Source organism: Leuciscus leuciscus, assembly GCF_965113295.1.
Source record: "Leuciscus leuciscus genome assembly, chromosome: 2".
Taxonomy (NCBI): domain Eukaryota; kingdom Metazoa; phylum Chordata; class Actinopteri; order Cypriniformes; family Leuciscidae; genus Leuciscus; species Leuciscus leuciscus.
In genome coordinates, this window is record NC_138726.1 from 51,501,335 (window position 1) to 51,521,409 (window position 20,075).

A 20,075-nucleotide genomic window follows, 5' to 3' on the forward strand; every position below is an offset into this window, starting at 1 on the left:
TTGCTGATTTCGCTGCTGCTGTTGGTTATTGCTGCTAATGCAGTGCTGATTTCGCTGCCGCTGTTGATTATTACTGCTGCTGCTTTTATTGCTGCTTTTGCTGCTGTTGTTGATTGTTGCTGCTGGTGCTTTTATTGATGCTGCTGTTGATTATTGCTGCTGCTGCTCCTGATGATGATTGCTGCTGGTGCAGTTATCGCTGATTTTGCTGCTGCTGTTGATTATTGCTACTGCTGCTTTTATTGCTGCTGCTGCTGCTGTTGTTCATTATTGCTGCTGGTGGAGTTATTGCTGATATCGCTGCTGCTGTCATTGCAGCCGCTGATATTGCTGCTGCAGTTGATTATTGCTGATATTGCTGCTGCTGTGAGCATGTAAGACACACTGCTGCTGCACAAATAGTATGAGCATATATGAAATTACCAGTAGCAGATCTATACAGGTAAGGCCTAGGAAGGTGGACGGATTCAGAGGAACTTTGAAAGCGTGCTGCAGACTGCTACAGCAAACACTGTTTCAGAATCAGAATCAGAATCAGAATCAGAAAGAGCTTTATTGCCAAGTGTGCTTGCACCCACAAGGAATTTTTCTTGGTACTGAAGCTTCCAGTGCACATTTACAAATACAAATACAACAAGAAACATAGTAATACAAATTCTAAGAATAAAATATATAAAAAAATAAAAAATAAAAAAATAGTATAAAAAGTAAAAAAAAGGGGTCACAGTTGGGTTTAGTCTGAATAAACATTTACAGATTATGAACATATTTACAGTATTTTGAGAAGTATGAATAATATAAATATAAATATCACCTGAGTTAGAGAATATTACACTAGACAGTGGGAGTCTAGTGCATGTTACAGATTATGAACATATTTACAGTATTTTGAGTAGTATGAATAATATAAATATAAATATCACCTGAGTTAAGAGAATATTGCACTAGACAGTGGGAGTATTGCACTTGCAGGCATATGCCTTGGGGGGCATGTTAAGTGTTCAGAAGGGAAATGGCCTGTGGAAAGAAACTGTTCCTGTGCCTGGATGTTCTTGTGGCCAGTGATCTGTGTCGCCGTCCTGACGGTAACAGTTCAAACAGGGGGTGTCCAGGGTGAGTGGAGTCTGTGATGATTTTACCTGCTCTCTTCCTCACTCTGGAAGAGTACAGGTCCTGGAGGGTTGGCAGGGGGGCACCAATAATCCTCTCTGCTGTCCGGACTGTCCGTTGTAGTCTCCTGATGTCCGATTTGGTAGCTGAACCAAACCAGACAGTGATGGAAGTGCTTAAAACAGACTCAATGACGGCTGAGTAGAACTGGATCAGCAGCTCCTGTGGCAGATTGAACTTCTTCAGCTGGCGAAGGAAGTACAGTCTCTGCTGGGCCTTTTTCACAATGGAGTCAATGTGATTTGCCCACTTCAGGTCCTGAGAGATGGTAGAGCCCAGGAACCTGAATGACTCCACTGCTTCCACAGTGCTGTTCATGATGGTGAGAGGGGGGAGTGCTGGGGATTTTCTCCTGAAATCCACAATCATCTCCACTGTTTTGAGCGTGTTCAGCTCAAGGTTGTTATAGCTGCACCAGACAGCCAGCTGTTCAACCCCCAGTCTGTAAGCAGACTCGTCACCATTTTGGATGAGACCGATGACGGTGGTGTCGTCTGCAAATTTCAGGAGCTTGACAGAGGGGTCTTTAGAAGTGCAGTCATTAGTGTACAGGGAGAAGAGCAGTGGGGAGAGAACGCACCCTTGGGGGGCGCCAGTGCTGATGGTGAGGGTCCTGGATGTGAGCTTCCCCAGTCTCACTCGCTGCTGCCGGTCTGTCAGGAAGCTGGAGATCCACTGACAGATTGAGGATGGCATGGAGAGCTGAGTCAGTTTGGCTGTGAGAAGATCAGGGATGATGGTATTGAAGGCCGAACTGAAGTCCACAAATAAGATCCGTGCATAAGTCCCAGGTCTGTCAAGATGTTGCAGGATATAGTGCAGTCCCATGTTGACTGCATCATCCACAGACCTGTTTGCTCTGTAAGCAAACTGAAAGGGATCCAGAAGGGGTCCAGTGATGTCCTTCAGATAGGCCAACACCAGTCTTTCAAACGACTTCATGACCACAGACGTGAGAGCGACAGGTCTGTAGTCATTAAGTCCAGTGATTTTAGGTTTTTTGGGAACCGGAATGATAGTGGAGCGTTTGAAGCAGCAGGGAACTTCACACTGCTCCAATGATCTGTTGAAGATCTGCGTGAAGACTGGGGCCAGTTGGTCAGCGCAGGCTTTTAGACAAGCAGATGAGATGCCGTCTGGGCCTGAAGCTTTCCTAGTCTTCTGTTTTTTGAAGACTCGGCTCACGTCCTCCACACAGACCTTAAGCTCAGGTTGGATGGCAGAAGGGGGGAGGAGAGGGGTTGCAGGAGGTGTCATTTAATGACTATTTAATGACAAAAACGATTTAAATGTTGAGCAGCAAGATCATTGGCTCCAGATGCAACATGAACCAATCAGCTTATGCTGTGTATTTGAAAATCATGTAATTGTCAGCAGGTTGTGTTAAAGACCCATCAGCCAGCACCATCTAGAGTTTCATGTCAGAACATGTTTTTTTGTTTTTTTACTGGGTTTAGTAAAACTTGTAGCTGAAGAAATTCAGGGCCCTATCTTGCACCCAGCGCAATTGACTTTGTACACCGACGCATGTATCATTCCTATTTTGCACATGACGCACAGCGGACTTTTCCCTCGACAGACGCATGTCGGTAAATTAGGGAATGAACTTGCGCTCCCGGGGGCGGTTCAGCGTAAAGAGGAGGCGTGTTCCTGCGCAAACGTTCCCTGGTGCTATTTTGCAGTTCCAGAAAACAATTCCGCCACAGATCAGGAAAAACCTAGTCTAAAGTCAGTGGCGCGTTTTCAGTGGCGCGTTCAGATTCTATTTTAAGGGCGCATGTTTGGCCATAATGTAGCGTGTGCACAACGCGCATACACTTTGCTTCTCTCATCTACACAGACGCAGCAGTTCCCATTTTTGCAAACCATACATAATTACAAGGAAAAATATTCCACAAGAGGGAAATCATTGTGGTGTCCATGAAGATGTGAAAAAATAGGAATGAATCTAGCTTAAACATTTACCAAAATTATTATACGCCTGTTTAACCAAAGCTAATTTGGGTGGGTTTCTCCTATCCCCATACAAAGTCACTTCTCTGTCTTTTACGGCCCTGACGCGAACGTCGGTCTCCTCGGCTGTGAACCGCTCCTGGCGCGCGCCTGGCAAATCCGCCGTTATAATAGCAATCCGCCATGGAACGAGCGCGCCTGCTCTTAAAAGGAATGTGAGATGATGCTCTGATTGGTTTATTGCATGTTACGCCCAAACCACATCTATGAGTAATGTAGCTACTTCAGACCAACCCATTTTAGATTTGTGTCGGGCTCAAGAGTAATTTATCCCGCCGGTATAATAGAAACAGTGCCCGAGATCCGCCCACAAAGTTACTTGCGTTTCGCGTTTGATACTTGCATTTCAGATCGTTAAAATAGGGCCCTCAGTATGGTCGTTGTTAAATAGTGGGGGGTTTTTTTGGGAGAGGGTGGGGGGTGGCTGGGTTGCTTACTGAACCAAAAGTAAAAAGAATCCAAGTCTCTTTCAGTGTTATTATAGTTAACTAAAACTCAAACAATTATGAATCATTAAAAAACATTTCCGTAAAATTTAAATAAATCTGGAATAAAACAAAACATTAGAGGAAAAGCTTTAAATAGAAATGCTAACTTGCATCTTACTAAAATAAGTATAAGTTTAACTAAAATGAAATAAAATAAACTAAAGCTAAATAGAAATAATAATAATAATAACAACATTTTTATATAAAATGCAACTAACAAAATTGTACTAAAGACTAAGATTAAACTTCTAGGAAATATTCCTGGAATGATCTGTCCCATATGTTTTTCAAAAGTGAAAGTCATTCTTGTCATTTTTGTGAGTAAGTCTAGGCATGTTTTCAAATCTAAAAATCAGCTAAAAGCCACACCACATTAGCTTCTGATGTTCACTGTGTTCTGGAAATTGCCTCATGATTACTTTTACAGATGTTCTGGCACCAGTAGCATCACAATGTTAAATAAATAAATAAATGTGTTGTTCAGAGCAAACAGATCATGGTGACTTCTCAAGAAATGCGATTGCAGCAGCAGCAGTAGCTCGAGAGCCGTGTCTGTGGCAACGATCTGGAACTTTAATCTGGATGCACCAAGTCTGGCATTTGCATAACAGACAGATGTCTGACTGAGGTGAATGCACAATGTGCATCAGTTACTTGCTATGGTGACAATGGCATGGACATAACTCGAGGATTTCTTTGTATTAATGTAGGTCACCCATCTTGATAAAAGATAAAATGCAAATGCAAATGTCACACATTTGAATAACATCGACCTGCTTATTCATTGTGGTCATCTCAAATACCTTCCTGTGCATGACTTCCTGTAAGAGATATCCTGTACAGGAATGCTTAACTACACTTACTGTACAGTAGCAACCAAAAGTGATGTCCCGAGGGAGTATTTGTTTAATTGACCTTACAAGTTCGATTAAACCATTAAAATATGAGGAATGTTTTTTGTTTTTTTTATATATTTTAAATATTAAGGAAGAACAAAACTAAACTTGGTTAAGGTATTTATCAGACAAAATTATTTGGGGGGAAAAAGGCAAACTACAGATACAGGTTTTATTTTACTATGCAAAAAAAAAAAAAAGAAGCATACATACTGTATATACATAATCAGTATATATACACAATCACTCTTGTTTTTGCATGTGTTCATAATTTCTTTGTATGACAGCTCGGCCAAAAATTATGTACGTACAGTTTGTCATGTTTCATTGCATAATCACAAATAAAACAATCGACTCCAAGCACAACAACACAATATGCTTACAAAATTTTCAATCTCATAATAATATTTTAATAAAGGGTGAAGATGTCAATTTTCCATCACCTTTGGCTAGTGCTGTATTTGTGGTGTTTATTATTTATTAATAAATTAATATAAATTAATTTACTTTGTAAATTCTAAGCTGAATTAACTTGAATATTAAATTTATAAAAGCGTGATATCGTTCTGTGTATTAAGTGCGGGCTGCAGTTTTGTTGTCTGCAGCTTTAAATGCTCGAGCTCGGAAAACAGGATGGATTCTGATCGGCTGAATGGTTTTATCGTTCATCAGTTGGAAAAACATAAATTCTAAAAGTGATTCCAATGACATTGTTCATCTGCGCCATTAACGTTGTGGTCTGCTATTCTTTTATATTTAGAATGATGTTTATACTATATCTTTATCGTTATTGTCCTTGACATGAACCTTTAGTAAACAACTAATTAATCCAATAGTGCAAAACAAAAGACTGATAGAGGCTGCCAATGCCAGTGAGTCTGAAACTAGACCAAGACTGCAGGGGAACAATCGCACTCGGACTGCAGCAAACATGCCCAGTGTGAAAACCCCCTAACATTAACGTTATTAAACAGTTATGTAAAGCTGCATATGCAAAACAGCAATCCTCCTTCTAGGGTCAAATAAATGACACTTTTCAATTCAGCAGCAGCAGGGACATGGCAAACAGGAAGTGGGTTAAGTGATTTACTACTTGTAAAATGACACATGTTTGTACGTTTGCATAACTTACCTTAAAAGCATTGTATCTGTCATCTATGGCGTGTTTGATCATGAGGTTCTTGAGTGTGGCCACAGCCAGCTGTCTGATCTCTGGGCATCCCTGGAGTCCATCGGCCACCTCTCGCAGAAGCAGACCCACCAGGAAATGGTTCTTACAGTAGTCCTCAGTCAGGCTGTACTCCAAACTCTGATCTGAAACATGTCCTTTGAGGGTCAGTACTGTTCTCTACTGGTAATATTTAAAAAGACAGAATTTTTTTTGCAATCTGTGTGGCCTTTTAGTAGAAAGTATCAAGCAACACTTTTATTTCATGCATCTTAAAGACGCAATACTTTTAAAGATGCTTATATGTAAATGGCACTTAACATACAGGTGTAACAGGTAACTCCTGTGTTAAGTCACTGACGTTTGTGATAGTGAAAAGGCATCCAAACGAAAAGACCGTGTCTATATTTTAATGTTTACTAGTGTTTTCTGAAAGCTGACTTCACCGCATTCCAGACATCACACAATAACAGAAACAGAAACCAAAGAGTGACAGAAAAACCTTGTGTTTCATTCAACTGCGTTTCTTTGTTAGAAAACCAGTCATGCAATTCCAAATATATGCAAATGATCTCTAACAATGGTGACAAGATTTTCCCCCAGAGCTCAAGGAAGTTCATGTTTTCCTCATCTTCATGTTGCTTCAGTCATGCATGCTGTTACACAAATTCAGTGTTACACAAAAGGAAAATGTTTAAATAATCTTTACATGTTACAAAGTGGATCAGTGAACAAACAGTTCAGTCAGCCAGTTCTTTTTAAACTTGACTAAATGAATAAGAGTTCAGTTCCCTCAGTTTTAGCGGTTCTCTAGGCATTCAAAAGTTTGGGGTCAGTACGATTTTTTTATTAAGAAATACTTTTACTCTGCACTGACGCATTAAATTGATCAAACATTACATTAAAGACATTTATAATGTCACAAAATAATTCTACTTCAAACAAATGCTGTTCTTTTGAATGTTCAAATCATCAAAGAATAGGATCATGTGACACTGAAGACTGGAGTAATGATGCTGAAAATTCAGCATTGCATCACAGAAATACATTTTTTATGTATATAAATTTATGATGTATATTTTTATGTAAAATAAATTCAAATATGTATAATAAATTACATTTTAAAATAAATTCAAATATTGTAGAAAACAGTTATTGTAAATTGTAATAATATTTCACAATTTACACTGCATTTTTGATCTCATGTCTTGGTGTGCATAAGAGACTTCTTTCAAAAACATGAAAAACATCGTACTGACCTCAAACTTTTGAACTGTATCGTATGCCATTTGTACTATGTCTACAGCAATTTAAAGGCACAGTATGTAAGTTTCGCTGCTAGAGGTCGCTTATTCAAAACAGTAACTGAAGTCGAAGCTTGATGGCGCCGTGAATGAGCGTGGAATCATGGGAATTGTCGTCTTTACCTCCACAACCTATGGAAAGCAATCTGACAGGACTTAGGCAGAAATCATGTTCATAGATGATCTAATGCATTAAAGTTGATTAACGTTACTGTGGTATGAAGCAGGGCGAGAGCCTGGGACATTATACGTTGCTGTTTTTATTATGCTTATATGCTGCAGTCGGCCACTGCCACTGCCATTGCTGTTTATGTTTATTTTACAATTACAAGTTACGTTTAACATTACTGTAACTCAATGGGACTTTTCCTGGTAAAAAAAAAAAAAAAACTACAAAAAAACCAAAAGGAAAAAAAAAAGTAATACATGGATGACTTGTAGTGCTAAATGGCATGCAATTGCTTTTTAAACTGTATGGTGGAGAAAATGCTGTATTACTGTTACTACAAATAAAGCTCTCTCTGATTATGCTATGTTAGCCACTAGGGCTCCACGATTTGGGGAAAATGTCATATTGCGATTATTGAGGTCAATATTGCGATTGCGATTGTGATATGCGATTGCGATATAATAAATTAATGGTTTCGTGAGTCAACTTGCTTGGTTCTCAAGGAAAATGTACACACAGATTAGTGATAATGCTGAAATGTGTATTTCTCAACTCAGACTAGCAACAACAACTAAATGCAGTGTTTTCAAATTAAAATAATATTTTTTACAAAATGAAATAATGACATCTTTGCATTACTGCAAACTTGTTATTGTCTCAACAGTACAATGGTATAAATAAATTGAACAATAAATAAAAACAAGTATGCTCATGAAAATAAGATATTTTGAACATTTGGTCCAGACAAACAGGGATATTTAAGCAGGAAGTGTATTGTGATTGTCAAAACATTTGACATTAAGTTTACTGACAACATGTTACAATGTTTACATGGTACAATGACTGGTAGGCTTTTGTTTTTATTATTGCTTGATACAAATTTCACGATTTCAATTCAAATCTTGTGATTTGATTCCGATCCTGATTCAATATCCATTCATTTGGACAAATATTAGCTACAGTAGATACATGTTAATTACATGGATGCATTAAGACCAGACCAGATTGACCATATTTCCTCAAAACTGCTGCAAATTTGATTGCTGATCCTATCTCTTTTTTAATCTTAGTCTATACAGTGGTTCTATCCCCAAGTCATGGAAATCTGCTTTTTTGTTTCAGCCCACTATTAAAAAGTGGAGACCCGTCGGCCTTAGACAATTATCGGCCAATCTCCAGACTATCTGTCTAGGCTAAACTGTTTGATTCTCATATAAATGAGCAACTAAAACATTTTTTTTAGCTGACAACTGTATTTTAAGTTTCACTCAGTGTGGTGTCCGGCAAGGACACAGTACAATTACGTCTGTAACTTCGGTTACAAATTATATTGTTAATGCTTTAGATGACAAAAAGTCTTGTGCTGCTCTATTCATTGACTTATCTAAAGCATTTGACACCGTTGACCATCATCTTCTTCTGCAAAGATTGCAAAACATAGGATTTAGTAGCACTGTGCTAAATTGGTTCTCTAATTACCTGAGGTAGAACTCAGTGTGTGGCATTAGATAACTGTACCTCATCCTTGCTAGAAGTAAAAATGGGTGTCCCCCAAGGATCAGTGTTGGGTCCTATTTTTTTTTTTCTATTTCTAGAAATAATTTAAGTGTGGATCTGAATCAAACAAAGGCTCATTTTTACGCAGATGATACTATTTTGAACACCTCTGCTACGTCCCTGAAGGAAGCAATTCATCATTTACAGTCTGCCTTTAGTCAGGTACAAAAATCTCTAGTTGGATTAAAGTTGGTATTAAATGCTAAAACATTTTTTGGACACGTTCACATTCTCTTATGGATTTCACTATTTTAACACAAAGTGGTCCTCCAACAGAGAGGGTGACTTCCTACAAATACCTAGGTATTTGGTTGGATGATACATTTTCTTTTGGGGTCCATATTGAGAGCCTTTTAAAAAAACTCAGACCCAAGTTAGGTTTTTATTTTAGATTAAAGAAGTGCTTTCCTTATTCAGCAAGGAAAAGGTTAATGCAGGGCACATTCTTATCAGTTTTGGATTATGGTGACCTAATTTATATGCACTACTTCATTTTTATTAAAAAAACTAGATGTATTATACCACTCAGCCTTACGTTTCATTTCAGGTGCAGCAGCTAGGACTCACCACTGCACTTTGTATGAAACTGTACAATAGTCCTCTCTCTCCCTCAAAAGTAAATTCCATTTATTGATTTTTATTGCTAAAGCACTAATACAAATTTGCTTACTTGCCAAAATAGTGTTTACAGGACAAAGTCTTCAAAAAAAAAAAAAAATTTTTTTTAATTATTCCATTAACAAGAACAGAACTTGGTTAAAAAGCTTTCTCATCATATGCACCACATGTCTGGAATGAACTTCAAAACACCTTAAATCTAGAATCACTTCCAACTATTAATACTTTTAAAAACCTTTTAAAGTTAACTCTGACTGAACAGTGTAATTGCTTTTAACTTGTGGCCTTTTAAATGTTATGTCTGTATTTGCTTACGTTAAGTATAATGTCTTGTTTGTGTATGTATAGTGTATGTATAGAGATTTGTGGTGTAGTATGTAATCTTTGTCCTGTCTTTTATGTGTTTTTTTTTTAACTTGGCCAGGACTCCCTGGGAGAAGAGTTACTGTAACTCAATGGGACTTTTCCTGTAAAAAAAAAAAAAAAAGGGACAAAAAAGTAATACATGGATGACTTGTAGTGCTAAATGGCATGCAATTGATTTTTAAACTGTATGGTGGAGAAAATGCTGTATTACTGTTACTACAAATAAAGCTCTCTCTGATTATGCTATGTTAGCCACTAGGGCTCCACGATTTGGGGAAAATGTCATATTGCGATTATTGAGGTCAATATTGCGATTGCGATTGTGATATGCGATTGCGATATAATAAATTAATGGTTTCGTGAGTCAACTTGCTTGGTTCTCAAGGAAAATGTACACACAGATTAGTGATAATGCTGAAATGTGTATTTCTCAACTCAAACTAGCAACAACAACTAAATACAGTGTTTTCAAATTAAAATAATATTTTTTACTAAATGAAATAATGACATCTTTGCATTACTGCAAACTTGTTATTGTCTCAATAATACAATAGAATAAAATAAATAGAACAATAAATAAAAAACTATGCTCATGAAAATAAGATATTTTGAACATTCTGTCCAGAAAAACAGGGACATTTAAGCAGGATGTGTATTGTGATTGTCAAAACATTTGGTAACTAAACAGAAATTTGTTAAGTTTAGTGACAACATGTTACAATGTTTACATTGTACAATGCCTGGCAGGCTACTGTTCCCTTTCGAGAACGGTCTCTCGTATTGCGTAGCTATACGCTATGGGAAAACTCCTTTTCCCGAGAATATTGAACCCTTTATTTCAAAACGCAGTGCTGCTGCACAGCGAGCACAGAGCAGAGCTGACTAGCGCACTCATTGGCTGTGCTGCGGGAACTGCACGAACCTATGGTGAAGCGGCTGACGTGCGCAAAACAATCATGGTGCTTCGCGCCTCACACGCACCGAAGCCCGCCAGAATGGGCGTGGCTTCTGGCTATATAAGCGGGCCTTTTTGCCATTGGAATCAGATTTAATCTCCTTCAGCGAACTCTTCACTTCGCTGTTTTCTCCTGCTAAGAAGCCTTTGCTGTCGACGAGCCCCAGCAGCGGAACGAGCGACCTGCAGCAAGCAGCTCAGTGGACGGCGGCTTCTCCGCGTCCTCACTAAAACCGTTGAAGACCTCGGGCTCGATTGGTCTTCGCCCCCAGGAGCCCACTAAGAGCCGGCTCGACGAATGGTTCCTGCCAGGGCACCACCAGGCCCCTCGTCAAAGACCAGCACTGTTCTTTCCTGAGGTACACGACGAGCTGACTAAATCATGGCGCGCCCCCTACTCGGCCCGCCTGAGAACATCCACCTCTGCAATGCTCTCCACCGTTGACGGCGCTGAGGAGAAGGGATACGAGAAGCTGCCCCCCCAGAGGAAGCAGTGGCCGCGCACCTCTGCCCGCCCACTGCTATTGGATGGAGATCCAAGGCAGTTCATCCATCGAAAGCCTGCAGAGCCACTTCAGCTCACGCCGGCCAAGCTTACACCGCCGCCGGCCAAGCTTACACCGCCGCTGGCCAAGGTGCATCAGCCTTGCAAACCATGGCGGTCCTCCAGGTGTTCCAAGCTAAACTCCTCCGCTCTGGGCCTAACCCAGAGGCTTATAGGGACCTGCGCAGCGCCACTGATCTAGCCATGCGTGCCACTAAAACCACCGCCCAGGCTATTGTAAGGAGTATGGCCAGTTTGATTGTGCTAGAGCGCCACCTCTGGCTAAACCTGACAGAGATTAAGGATGCAGACAAGACTGCCTTTCTGGACTCTCCAGTCTCTAACACTGGCCTCTTCGGTCCTGCTGTGAAGAGCTTCTCTGAAGCACAGAAGGCGTCGCAGGCCATGTGTCACTTCTTGCCGAAATGCTCCAGTTTGGCCTCGGGCCACCACAAGAAAGCACTGCCCTCTCAGCCAGCAAAGCCAGCGCCACCGGTTTCTCAGCCCCGCCCAGCGGCTGAAACTCACCGTAGCCCGCAGCCAGCAAAGCGCTACTCGTTCCCAGAGTGTCAGGGGCCCCAACCCAAGATTGTGTTGGACCCTGAGCCTCGAAAACCATCCTAGTCGCACGACAGGAAGGAAAAGCTGCGGCCGGACCACCCTCAAAAAGAGCTTGCACACTCTTCTCCCAGTCCCCTCTTCAGTTCAGGCGACTGGAGATGTTCATACTGCAGTCAATGGGCCCGTTCTAAAACATACACCCCTGAAAACAAACGCTGTACAAATAAAGCTCTTTCTGATTAGGCTATGTTAGCCACTAGGGCTGCATGATTTGGGGAAAATGTCATATTGCAAATTATTGAGGTCAAGATTGCGATTGGCGATTGCAATAAAATAAACTAATGGTTTCATGGTTTCATCAACTTGCTTGGTTCTCAAGGAAAATGTACACACAGATTAGTGATAATGCTGAAATGTGTATTTCTCAACTCAAACTAGCAACAACAACTAAATGCAGTGTTTTCAAATTAAAAAAAATATTTTTTATAAAATGAAATAATGACATCTTTGCATTACTGCAAACTTGTTATTGTCTCAATAATACAATAGTACAATAAATAGAACAATAAATAAAAACAAGTATGCTCATGAAAATAAAATATTTTGAACATTCTGTCGAGACAAACAGGGACATTTAAGCAGGATGTGTATTGTGATTGTCAAAACATTTGGTAACTAAACAGAAATTTAGTGACAACATGTTACAATGTTTACATGGTACAATGACTGGTAGGCTACTGTTTTTATTATTGCTTGACAAATTTCACGATTTCAATTCAAATCTTGTGATTTGATTCCGATCTTGATTCAATATCGATTCATTTGGATAAATATTAGCTACAGTAGATACATGTTCATTTTTCTCAAGAAAAAAAAAAATTTCACCTAATGTTGTAAACATACAGAGAGCCCTGTCAGCTGGTATTATTATTAAAGGTTAAAAATAACAACTAAAATTAAATATAATGTGGTTTTTACTAGGCTATTATAATTTTACAATATTTTAATGATATAAGTATAAATATAATAAATATTTAAAACTAACGTGCTATCAAATGGCTTTCCTGAGGTAAATGTAGCGTCATGTGACATATTGTTCTCCAGCTGTTTTATTGACCTCTTTCCGCGGTTGAAAAACACTAATTGATCGATATTACTGTATGTATGAGGCATAAAATTTCGGTAAGTTGTACTGTATCTTTCAACACACCTATTGTTCATTCGTGTTTTTTTAGTATTAACTAGTAAAGAGTAAGAGATGTCTGGTTCACAACCACGATCTGACTGTCACGTCACATTTACAAGCGCCAAAACGCTGTTGTTTGAATTTCGTAATAAAATTGGCAGAATCTGAGAGCTGAGAATTTGTTTCCTATCAAAAGTAACCTTCTCTGTCTAGTCTGTCGGTGTCAGTGTCCTCTTTGCTTCACGATTTTTCTCTGCGTGAGAAAATGGATGTGTGGTTTGAGAGCGTGTGAAAAGAGTCACACGCTGAATGAGTGTGAGTTGGCAGCCCTGCTCTCTCTGCTCAGTGTCGGTTATCTTATAGCCAAAATATCGCCATATAACAGATAGGTAGAATTTAATCGCGCAGCACTATTAGCCACTTGACAGAATAGTGTCTCTGAGGTACAAACATGTTCCTCGTGGTAAATCAAGAAAACAAGAGATTCAACAATAAGACTAAACAATGTTGAGCTTTATAAAAATTATTAATTTTCTGTCAATAAAGTGAAATGTCGAATAAAACACAATTTATTAAAGCGTCTTTGGTGTTTTCATGAATTCTAAGGAAGTAAAACTGGAAATTGAGGGTAAAGCGGATATGATGTCACTGATGGGCAACGCATTGACACGGGCCGTTACACTAGTTAAAATAGCTGATTTCTCTGGATTTAAACATTGTTGGAAATATTAGGATATTGTAAGTACACAAGTCAACAAAATGTTTTTTGCATATTTTAATCCAAAAAATCGTACATATTGTGCCTTTAAGGTGCATCTGTCATTTTAGGAGCTTAATAGCACTGGTCACTGTTAACTCTTATGGAATGGAAAATATCTACTTTATATTTATGCTTTTTGTTTCAAAGAATAATGTAATTTGGTTTTGGAAAAACATGAAGGTAAGTAAATAATGAAAACCTTGCATTTTTGGAACACCAATCCCATTAAAATAATTTCTATTCCCTGTAATGACAATTGAAAACAGAACAGCCACATTTCCTCACATTTTCCTGTACAACACTAGTAATAGAAATCAGATTACGACAAGTGCACACAAGATGTTTCCGCACTCATTCTGAATATAGAGTATAAAATTACACAGTTTAGAGAGCAAGTGAAGACAGAACATGACAGACAAATGCAGGATACACTTCATTTTAACAGTCAAGTGTAACAAACAGCAACAAACTCAGACAGCATGAAACACGGCCCTTTTAAACTTCTATAATGTAAAACAATCCCAAAAATTCTCTGTCACAATCCACAGTCATTTAATTTCAACAGACCAAAGCAAATATGCAATGAAATATTTCTTGACAGAAAAAGCGAAAGTGTGAAATGCAGTTAGACAGTGATTTATGAGTGATTCTGGAGCATAGCAAGGCAATTAGTGGGGTTATCAGGACGATAATCTGGCGACTGGAAGTGCATTGGCATTGGTCGGCATCACCTACCTACGACGCCCAAACACTCCGCCGCATACGAAATAAAATCTGAAATAATGAATAAAGGAAGCAATCATGCAGGATTGCCATCAACAGTGAGGGTGTGAAGCTGTGAGGGTGTGTGGATACGTCTGGAATGAAATACTGCCTCTCTAATAGGGTTGGGAATCGAAAATCGATTCCAATTCTGCAATCAGATCCTTAAGGGCAGGAATTGGATCCTTGTTATACACACACCCAAAACGTGCGCACAGAAAGCCGCCTCTCATACTGAATAGTGCATGATACTCTTTCTCTTTCGCATATTTTTGCACTTGAACGGACAAATACACACAAAAATGTGTTTATTTGTTCTTTTTTAATTACTGAGTTTTTACTTCTCTTTAATAATGCTTAAAATGTATATTAGTTAGGCTAGTTGTTTTTGCTATGGTATTTTTAAACCATAGGCAAAGGTTTCTTGTGTTAGTGTTCTTTAGCCTGTTGATTTTTGTTCATGGTATTCAGCTACAATCAAATGTTTTGCAATTAGACTTAGAATAAAAGTCAAAGATTTCTAAGTTGTTGTTTTTTTACCTTATTGGAATCAAAAGTAGGAATCGATAAGAATCGAAATTGAGAAGCAGAATCGGAATCGTTCAAAATTCAAACAATACCCAACCCTACTCACTAATGTATACTGCACATTACTGCATACTTCCTTTTATTTTTTTCCTAAAGTTGGTTATGCATTATGCACTAATAAACACTTTAAACAGTAGTATGCTACATTGTCATCTATCTTGCATGTTTAATTCTGCATTTTTTTTGTGTGTGCGCTAATTTTGTTTTTTTTAATCCAACTTGCCAATTTTGGTGGCCTGATCAAATAATGAGTAAAAAAAAAAAAAGGTTCTGGTTTATTCATTACAATGGAAATCTACGCACATTATAGGATCGGTTTGGGGTCGGTAAGATTTTCTTAAGAGATTAATACTTATATTCAGCAAGGATGCAATAAATTGATCAAAAGTGACAGTAAAGACATTTATAATGTAACAAAAGATTTCTATATCAGATAAATGCTGTTCTATCCATCAAACAATCTTCAAAAAACTGTCATGGTTTCCATAAAAATATTAAGCAGCACAACCATTTTCAACATTGAATATAAAAAGAAATGTTTCTTTAACAGCAAATTTAGCATATTAGAATGATTTCTGAAGGATCATGTGACACTGAAGACTGGAGTAATGATGCTGAAAATTCAGCTTTGCATTACAGGAATAAATTACATTTTAAAATATTCTGAAAAAAAAAAAAGAAGATATTTTCAGTTGTAATAATATTTCACAATATAACTGTTTTTGATCAAAATAAATACAGCCTTTGTGAGCATAAGAGACTTCTTTCAAAAACATACAAAATCTTACTGACCCCAAACTTTTAAATGGTAGTGTACAAATTGTGCAAAGTATACATACTTTATACTGCACATATGAGTAGTGTGGTAGTTTGCTAATCCTGTGTCTCAATGCTGAATTCAGAACCGCCTACTAGAATATCACTCTTACTATTTCTGCCACACAAAGATGTGGTGAAAGTAGTACAAGTAGTGTACTAGTGTGCAGTTCCGAATTCAGCATCAGTGAAAAGAATGAGAGGTCATAATTTGTCTGAACTTCATCTGAACTGCGTTTGTTAGTGTGACAGTCAGTGGAATAGTAATCATGGCAAAAATATGTTCCTTTAAGGGAGTGATCCATGCTGACTGACTGAAGGTAGTTTCCAATTAGAAATGCCCAAACTGATTTACTCATGACAGCCATTATACGTGTTATAAATGAATTTTTGTAATATTAGTAGGGGTTAAACGGATCGCTGTTGATCCGTACGGACCAGCCCCCACGGTTCGGCACGCATGTGATTCACGGATTAATTTCAAGTTTAACCGCCATAATCTGAAAGTTTAGAATTTGCATGTGTTTTGTCTTGCTGGTTTACACATTCAATAGATTTTAAACCATTCCAGCGCTAAAAGAGGCAAAGGAGAATTTTATTTGGTATTCGCACGCTGTTATCTGTGCACGCAGCCACACACAGCCGCACACACACAGAGAGAGGCGCGTTTCAGATTTGATTCCTCTTTTGCGTCTCCTTGCACTTGGATGGACACACACACACAAAATGATGTCAAAATATCCGTCTCTACAAGTATTCTCATAAACACAGTCGGTTATGTTTCCAGAGAAAAAGAACAAGAGAAGGATGTATCTGGGACCCGTGCATTCGATCTTAAAGTGACAGCAGCCTATAAATACCTGCTGTTGTCTATTTGCCATTAATGTAACAAAACACAGCTTTAACAAAGATTAATCTATATTAAATGTATACGGTGAACAGTATTATTTTACATTTAATTATTACATTTCTGTACCTGAATACTACAGTTAGACCTTACTTTATTTGTAACATTGTTATATTGTATATATCTACGCTTGTAATGACTGTTCACTTGCCTTTAATAATGTTTGAACTTTTTTAGTTAGGCTAGTAGTTTTTGTTGTGGTTTCAGAGTACTTAAAGTGTGCTTTAAGTGATAAATGGAAAGCAAAGTTATCCGAAAATTTTTATGATCCGTGACTCAAAAACCGTAATATGATCCGAACCGTGAGTTTTGCAATCCGTTGAACCCCTAGTGTTTGGGGAAAACTTATTCTGATCAAATAAGATGTTAAGCTTAGATGTCATCACTCCCCATTTCATGACACTTAAATTCCTGTGTAGCTCGGTTTTCAGGTTCAGGTAACATGGCGTGAGGAATGGTGATACTAGCAGATCTGAATGTGGTGAAGTCGTTAGACTGGGATGGAAGGGAGGATGAGGGCAGGGGAAAGCCATGGCAGACACAGTGATAGGGTGGAGACACCTACCCTGCACTCGCTGCAACTTGGTTCGGCCGAACGCCATGGGCAGGTTAAGAGGAATGTAGTGCTCGTGGTTGCACACCGTCATGAGAAAATCGAACTTCATCTCTGTAAGCTCCTGTAAATATAGGATATGAAACTGATGAGTGAGTTGCAGGAGAAGTTGGTTTAGATATGTAGATATGTGTAACAGACAGATAAGAGATTTATCGCAAAAGGGCATCTGCTCAAGTTCTGACAAGCTAAACGCCTAAATTCACGACCTAGTTGTTACTAAAAAACGCGAGTACAAATTAGGGAGGCCAATACTAAAATTCTGGCTGATATGATATGACAGTAATTCTTTTTTATGTAATGGCTGACAACCAATAAAAGGCCAACATAAAACTTCCCTAATATTTTGTCCAAATAAAAAATAAAGTAAAACATTTTTTTAATTGAATTTAAGAAAAATGGATGTTCATTTGGAGATTTGCTCAAATTTACATTTAACAGTGTTATTAAATGAATTATTATTACACTATTAAGAAATAGTTTTTAAAGATCATCTTTACGTGAGCTAATATAAGCTAAGGTAATCTAAACATGACTATAGTAATTAACATGTACAATTAAATATAAAATATCAACCGATACAACAAATAAAAATAAAATAAAAAGATAGTACCGTTATACTGTGCTCCCCTGATGCTTCTCATCGTTAACAAAAAATAAATAAACACAACAACAACAGTGCAATATTGTCAAATTTCAGTGATAACTGCAATAGTCATGCTTTCCATAAATAATTAAAAGAATGCTTTGGAAAAACAGGTTTATATGAAAAGTCCTTGTTAAACATGTTACATGTAGTTAGTAGTTACTATAGTAATTACTATAAATTGTACATAATAACATGCAGCAAACCCCACACGTTAATCCTAACCCTACAGTAAATACATGTAATTCATTATTATAACTCAGTACTTGTATGAATAATTAGAATATTTGAGTAAACATTAGTCGACGAGAAGAGCCTTAGACCAAATTCTTATTTGTTTGTTAGTCGCAGAAAAAAAAAAACACAGGGATTGGCGAAGTCACGCAGTTCGTGACGTTCAGATTGTTAACACAACTGGTCCATGTGATAATTACGTCGAGCATAAAATACAAACGTTAGCCTATCAACCTCAAACATAGTTTTATCAGATATTTAGTACAGATTACTAATTTGCACCATATCAATGCATGTGAATTCCGAGGACAGTCTAGATGGCTGTGGCACACAGTATTTGCAAGTCAAAATAAGTTATGCATGATGTTATGATAGGAACCGAGCACAGGAAGAAGGACATTACAGAGACGCTATTCCATAAACACAGTATGACTCACACACATCATCTAGATGTCTGTTGTGAAAGTCCTCACAGGGAAGACAATCTCTTAAGAATCCAAACGGAAAAACATCAACTCCCTATGAATGCCAAATTAGTTTGATGAGATCAAAGCAACGAAGCATGAGAACTGTACCTGCCAAAGCAAACAGGCCACTTCTCAATGAGGAAATTAAGGAGATTAAATATGTAAAATGACCTAAAACGGTTAATTTATTGATCTAATTTGACATGGTTTCATTATGAGTTGTGTGAAGAAAAGTAAAGTCACTGCATTGTATGGCAGAATGTAATAATCACCCTTTAATTATCATGGTAGAAATGTTACTGTGAAGACCACTGGGTTGCGGAAGTATTAGGTTTATCTATTAGTATTGGTAACCCGGTGAGTCAATGTAAGTTGCATTGCTTTGACCGTATAATGGAGTTGAATGATTTTGCCTACCTTTGGATCTTTCAGGCTGAAGCCACACATGTAGTCATTTATCAAACTGAAAGCAAATCCTCTGTTCATAAACGTTAGACAGCGCTGTGCAGGGGAAGACAGAACAACATAATGCCAATCAGTGAGTTCATGAGAAAAATCAATAACAAATCAAATAAATATAATACACTTAAATAACGAGTGAAATAACACATGATTCATATTATATACAAACTATTTTGTTTGGTAAAACTCTATTATCAGGAGAAACAGGTGCATTTTGAATGTTAGCCAGACATTCAGTGAAATCTATCTCGGCTTAATGAGTGACCCATGATTCATAGTGACTATCGGTAGCAGAAAAACTACAAAAACATTTACATAACAACACGCACTTATGGTGAGCAAGTCAATGTTGAAACACACTTCAAATAATGTCTATTAATAGATTTCTTTAATCGTTTTAATAGTTCCTTGAAGAAAAAAAAAAAAAATCGCTAATTGTTAGTTATTGTTCCAGGAGGCTTGAATGTTAATATCAGTATTACTTTATTGTAAAGTTTAATTATTAGTCTGATGGGCATTTGGAAGCTATGACTAATGTTAAAGTAGAATATCAGAATATCTTGTGCTCATTTTAAAGAACATATACATAATGCGATTCAAACAATTAAAATGAGTCAATCTTAACCTTTGACCTGACTCTAATGAAGCACGTAAGAGTAAAGAACATTTTACACCGTATGCAGAGACTGCGAGTTTCAAATAAAAACTTAATATATACATATACAGTATTTAAAAACAAAAAGATTGAGGTCCACTAATTTGATTTAAAACACAGCAAAAAATAGCAATATCATATTATTACAACAATAATAATGAAACATTACA

At 37.7% G+C, this 20,075-nt stretch overlaps 1 protein-coding gene across 4 annotated transcripts in view; it reads right to left on the bottom strand.

Annotated features, from left to right (window-relative positions):
- The window catches only part of dock11 (dedicator of cytokinesis 11), a 107,783-nt gene that overhangs the window by 37,976 nt on the left and 49,732 nt on the right, over nucleotides 1-20,075 (bottom strand). For 2 of the 4 annotated variants that reach the window (XM_082155472.1, XM_082155471.1), the window contains exons 29-32: nucleotides 19,206-19,289; nucleotides 17,394-17,505; nucleotides 14,491-14,529; nucleotides 5,700-5,881 (exon numbers count right to left, since the gene is read on the bottom strand). In XM_082155472.1, the coding sequence (XP_082011598.1) occupies nucleotides 5,700-5,881; nucleotides 14,491-14,529; nucleotides 17,394-17,505; nucleotides 19,206-19,289 (417 nt within the window). The remainder of the gene's footprint in view (nucleotides 1-5,699; nucleotides 5,882-14,490; nucleotides 14,530-17,393; nucleotides 17,506-19,205; nucleotides 19,290-20,075) is intronic. The other 2 variants (XM_082155474.1, XM_082155473.1) reach the window with 1 other exon arrangement.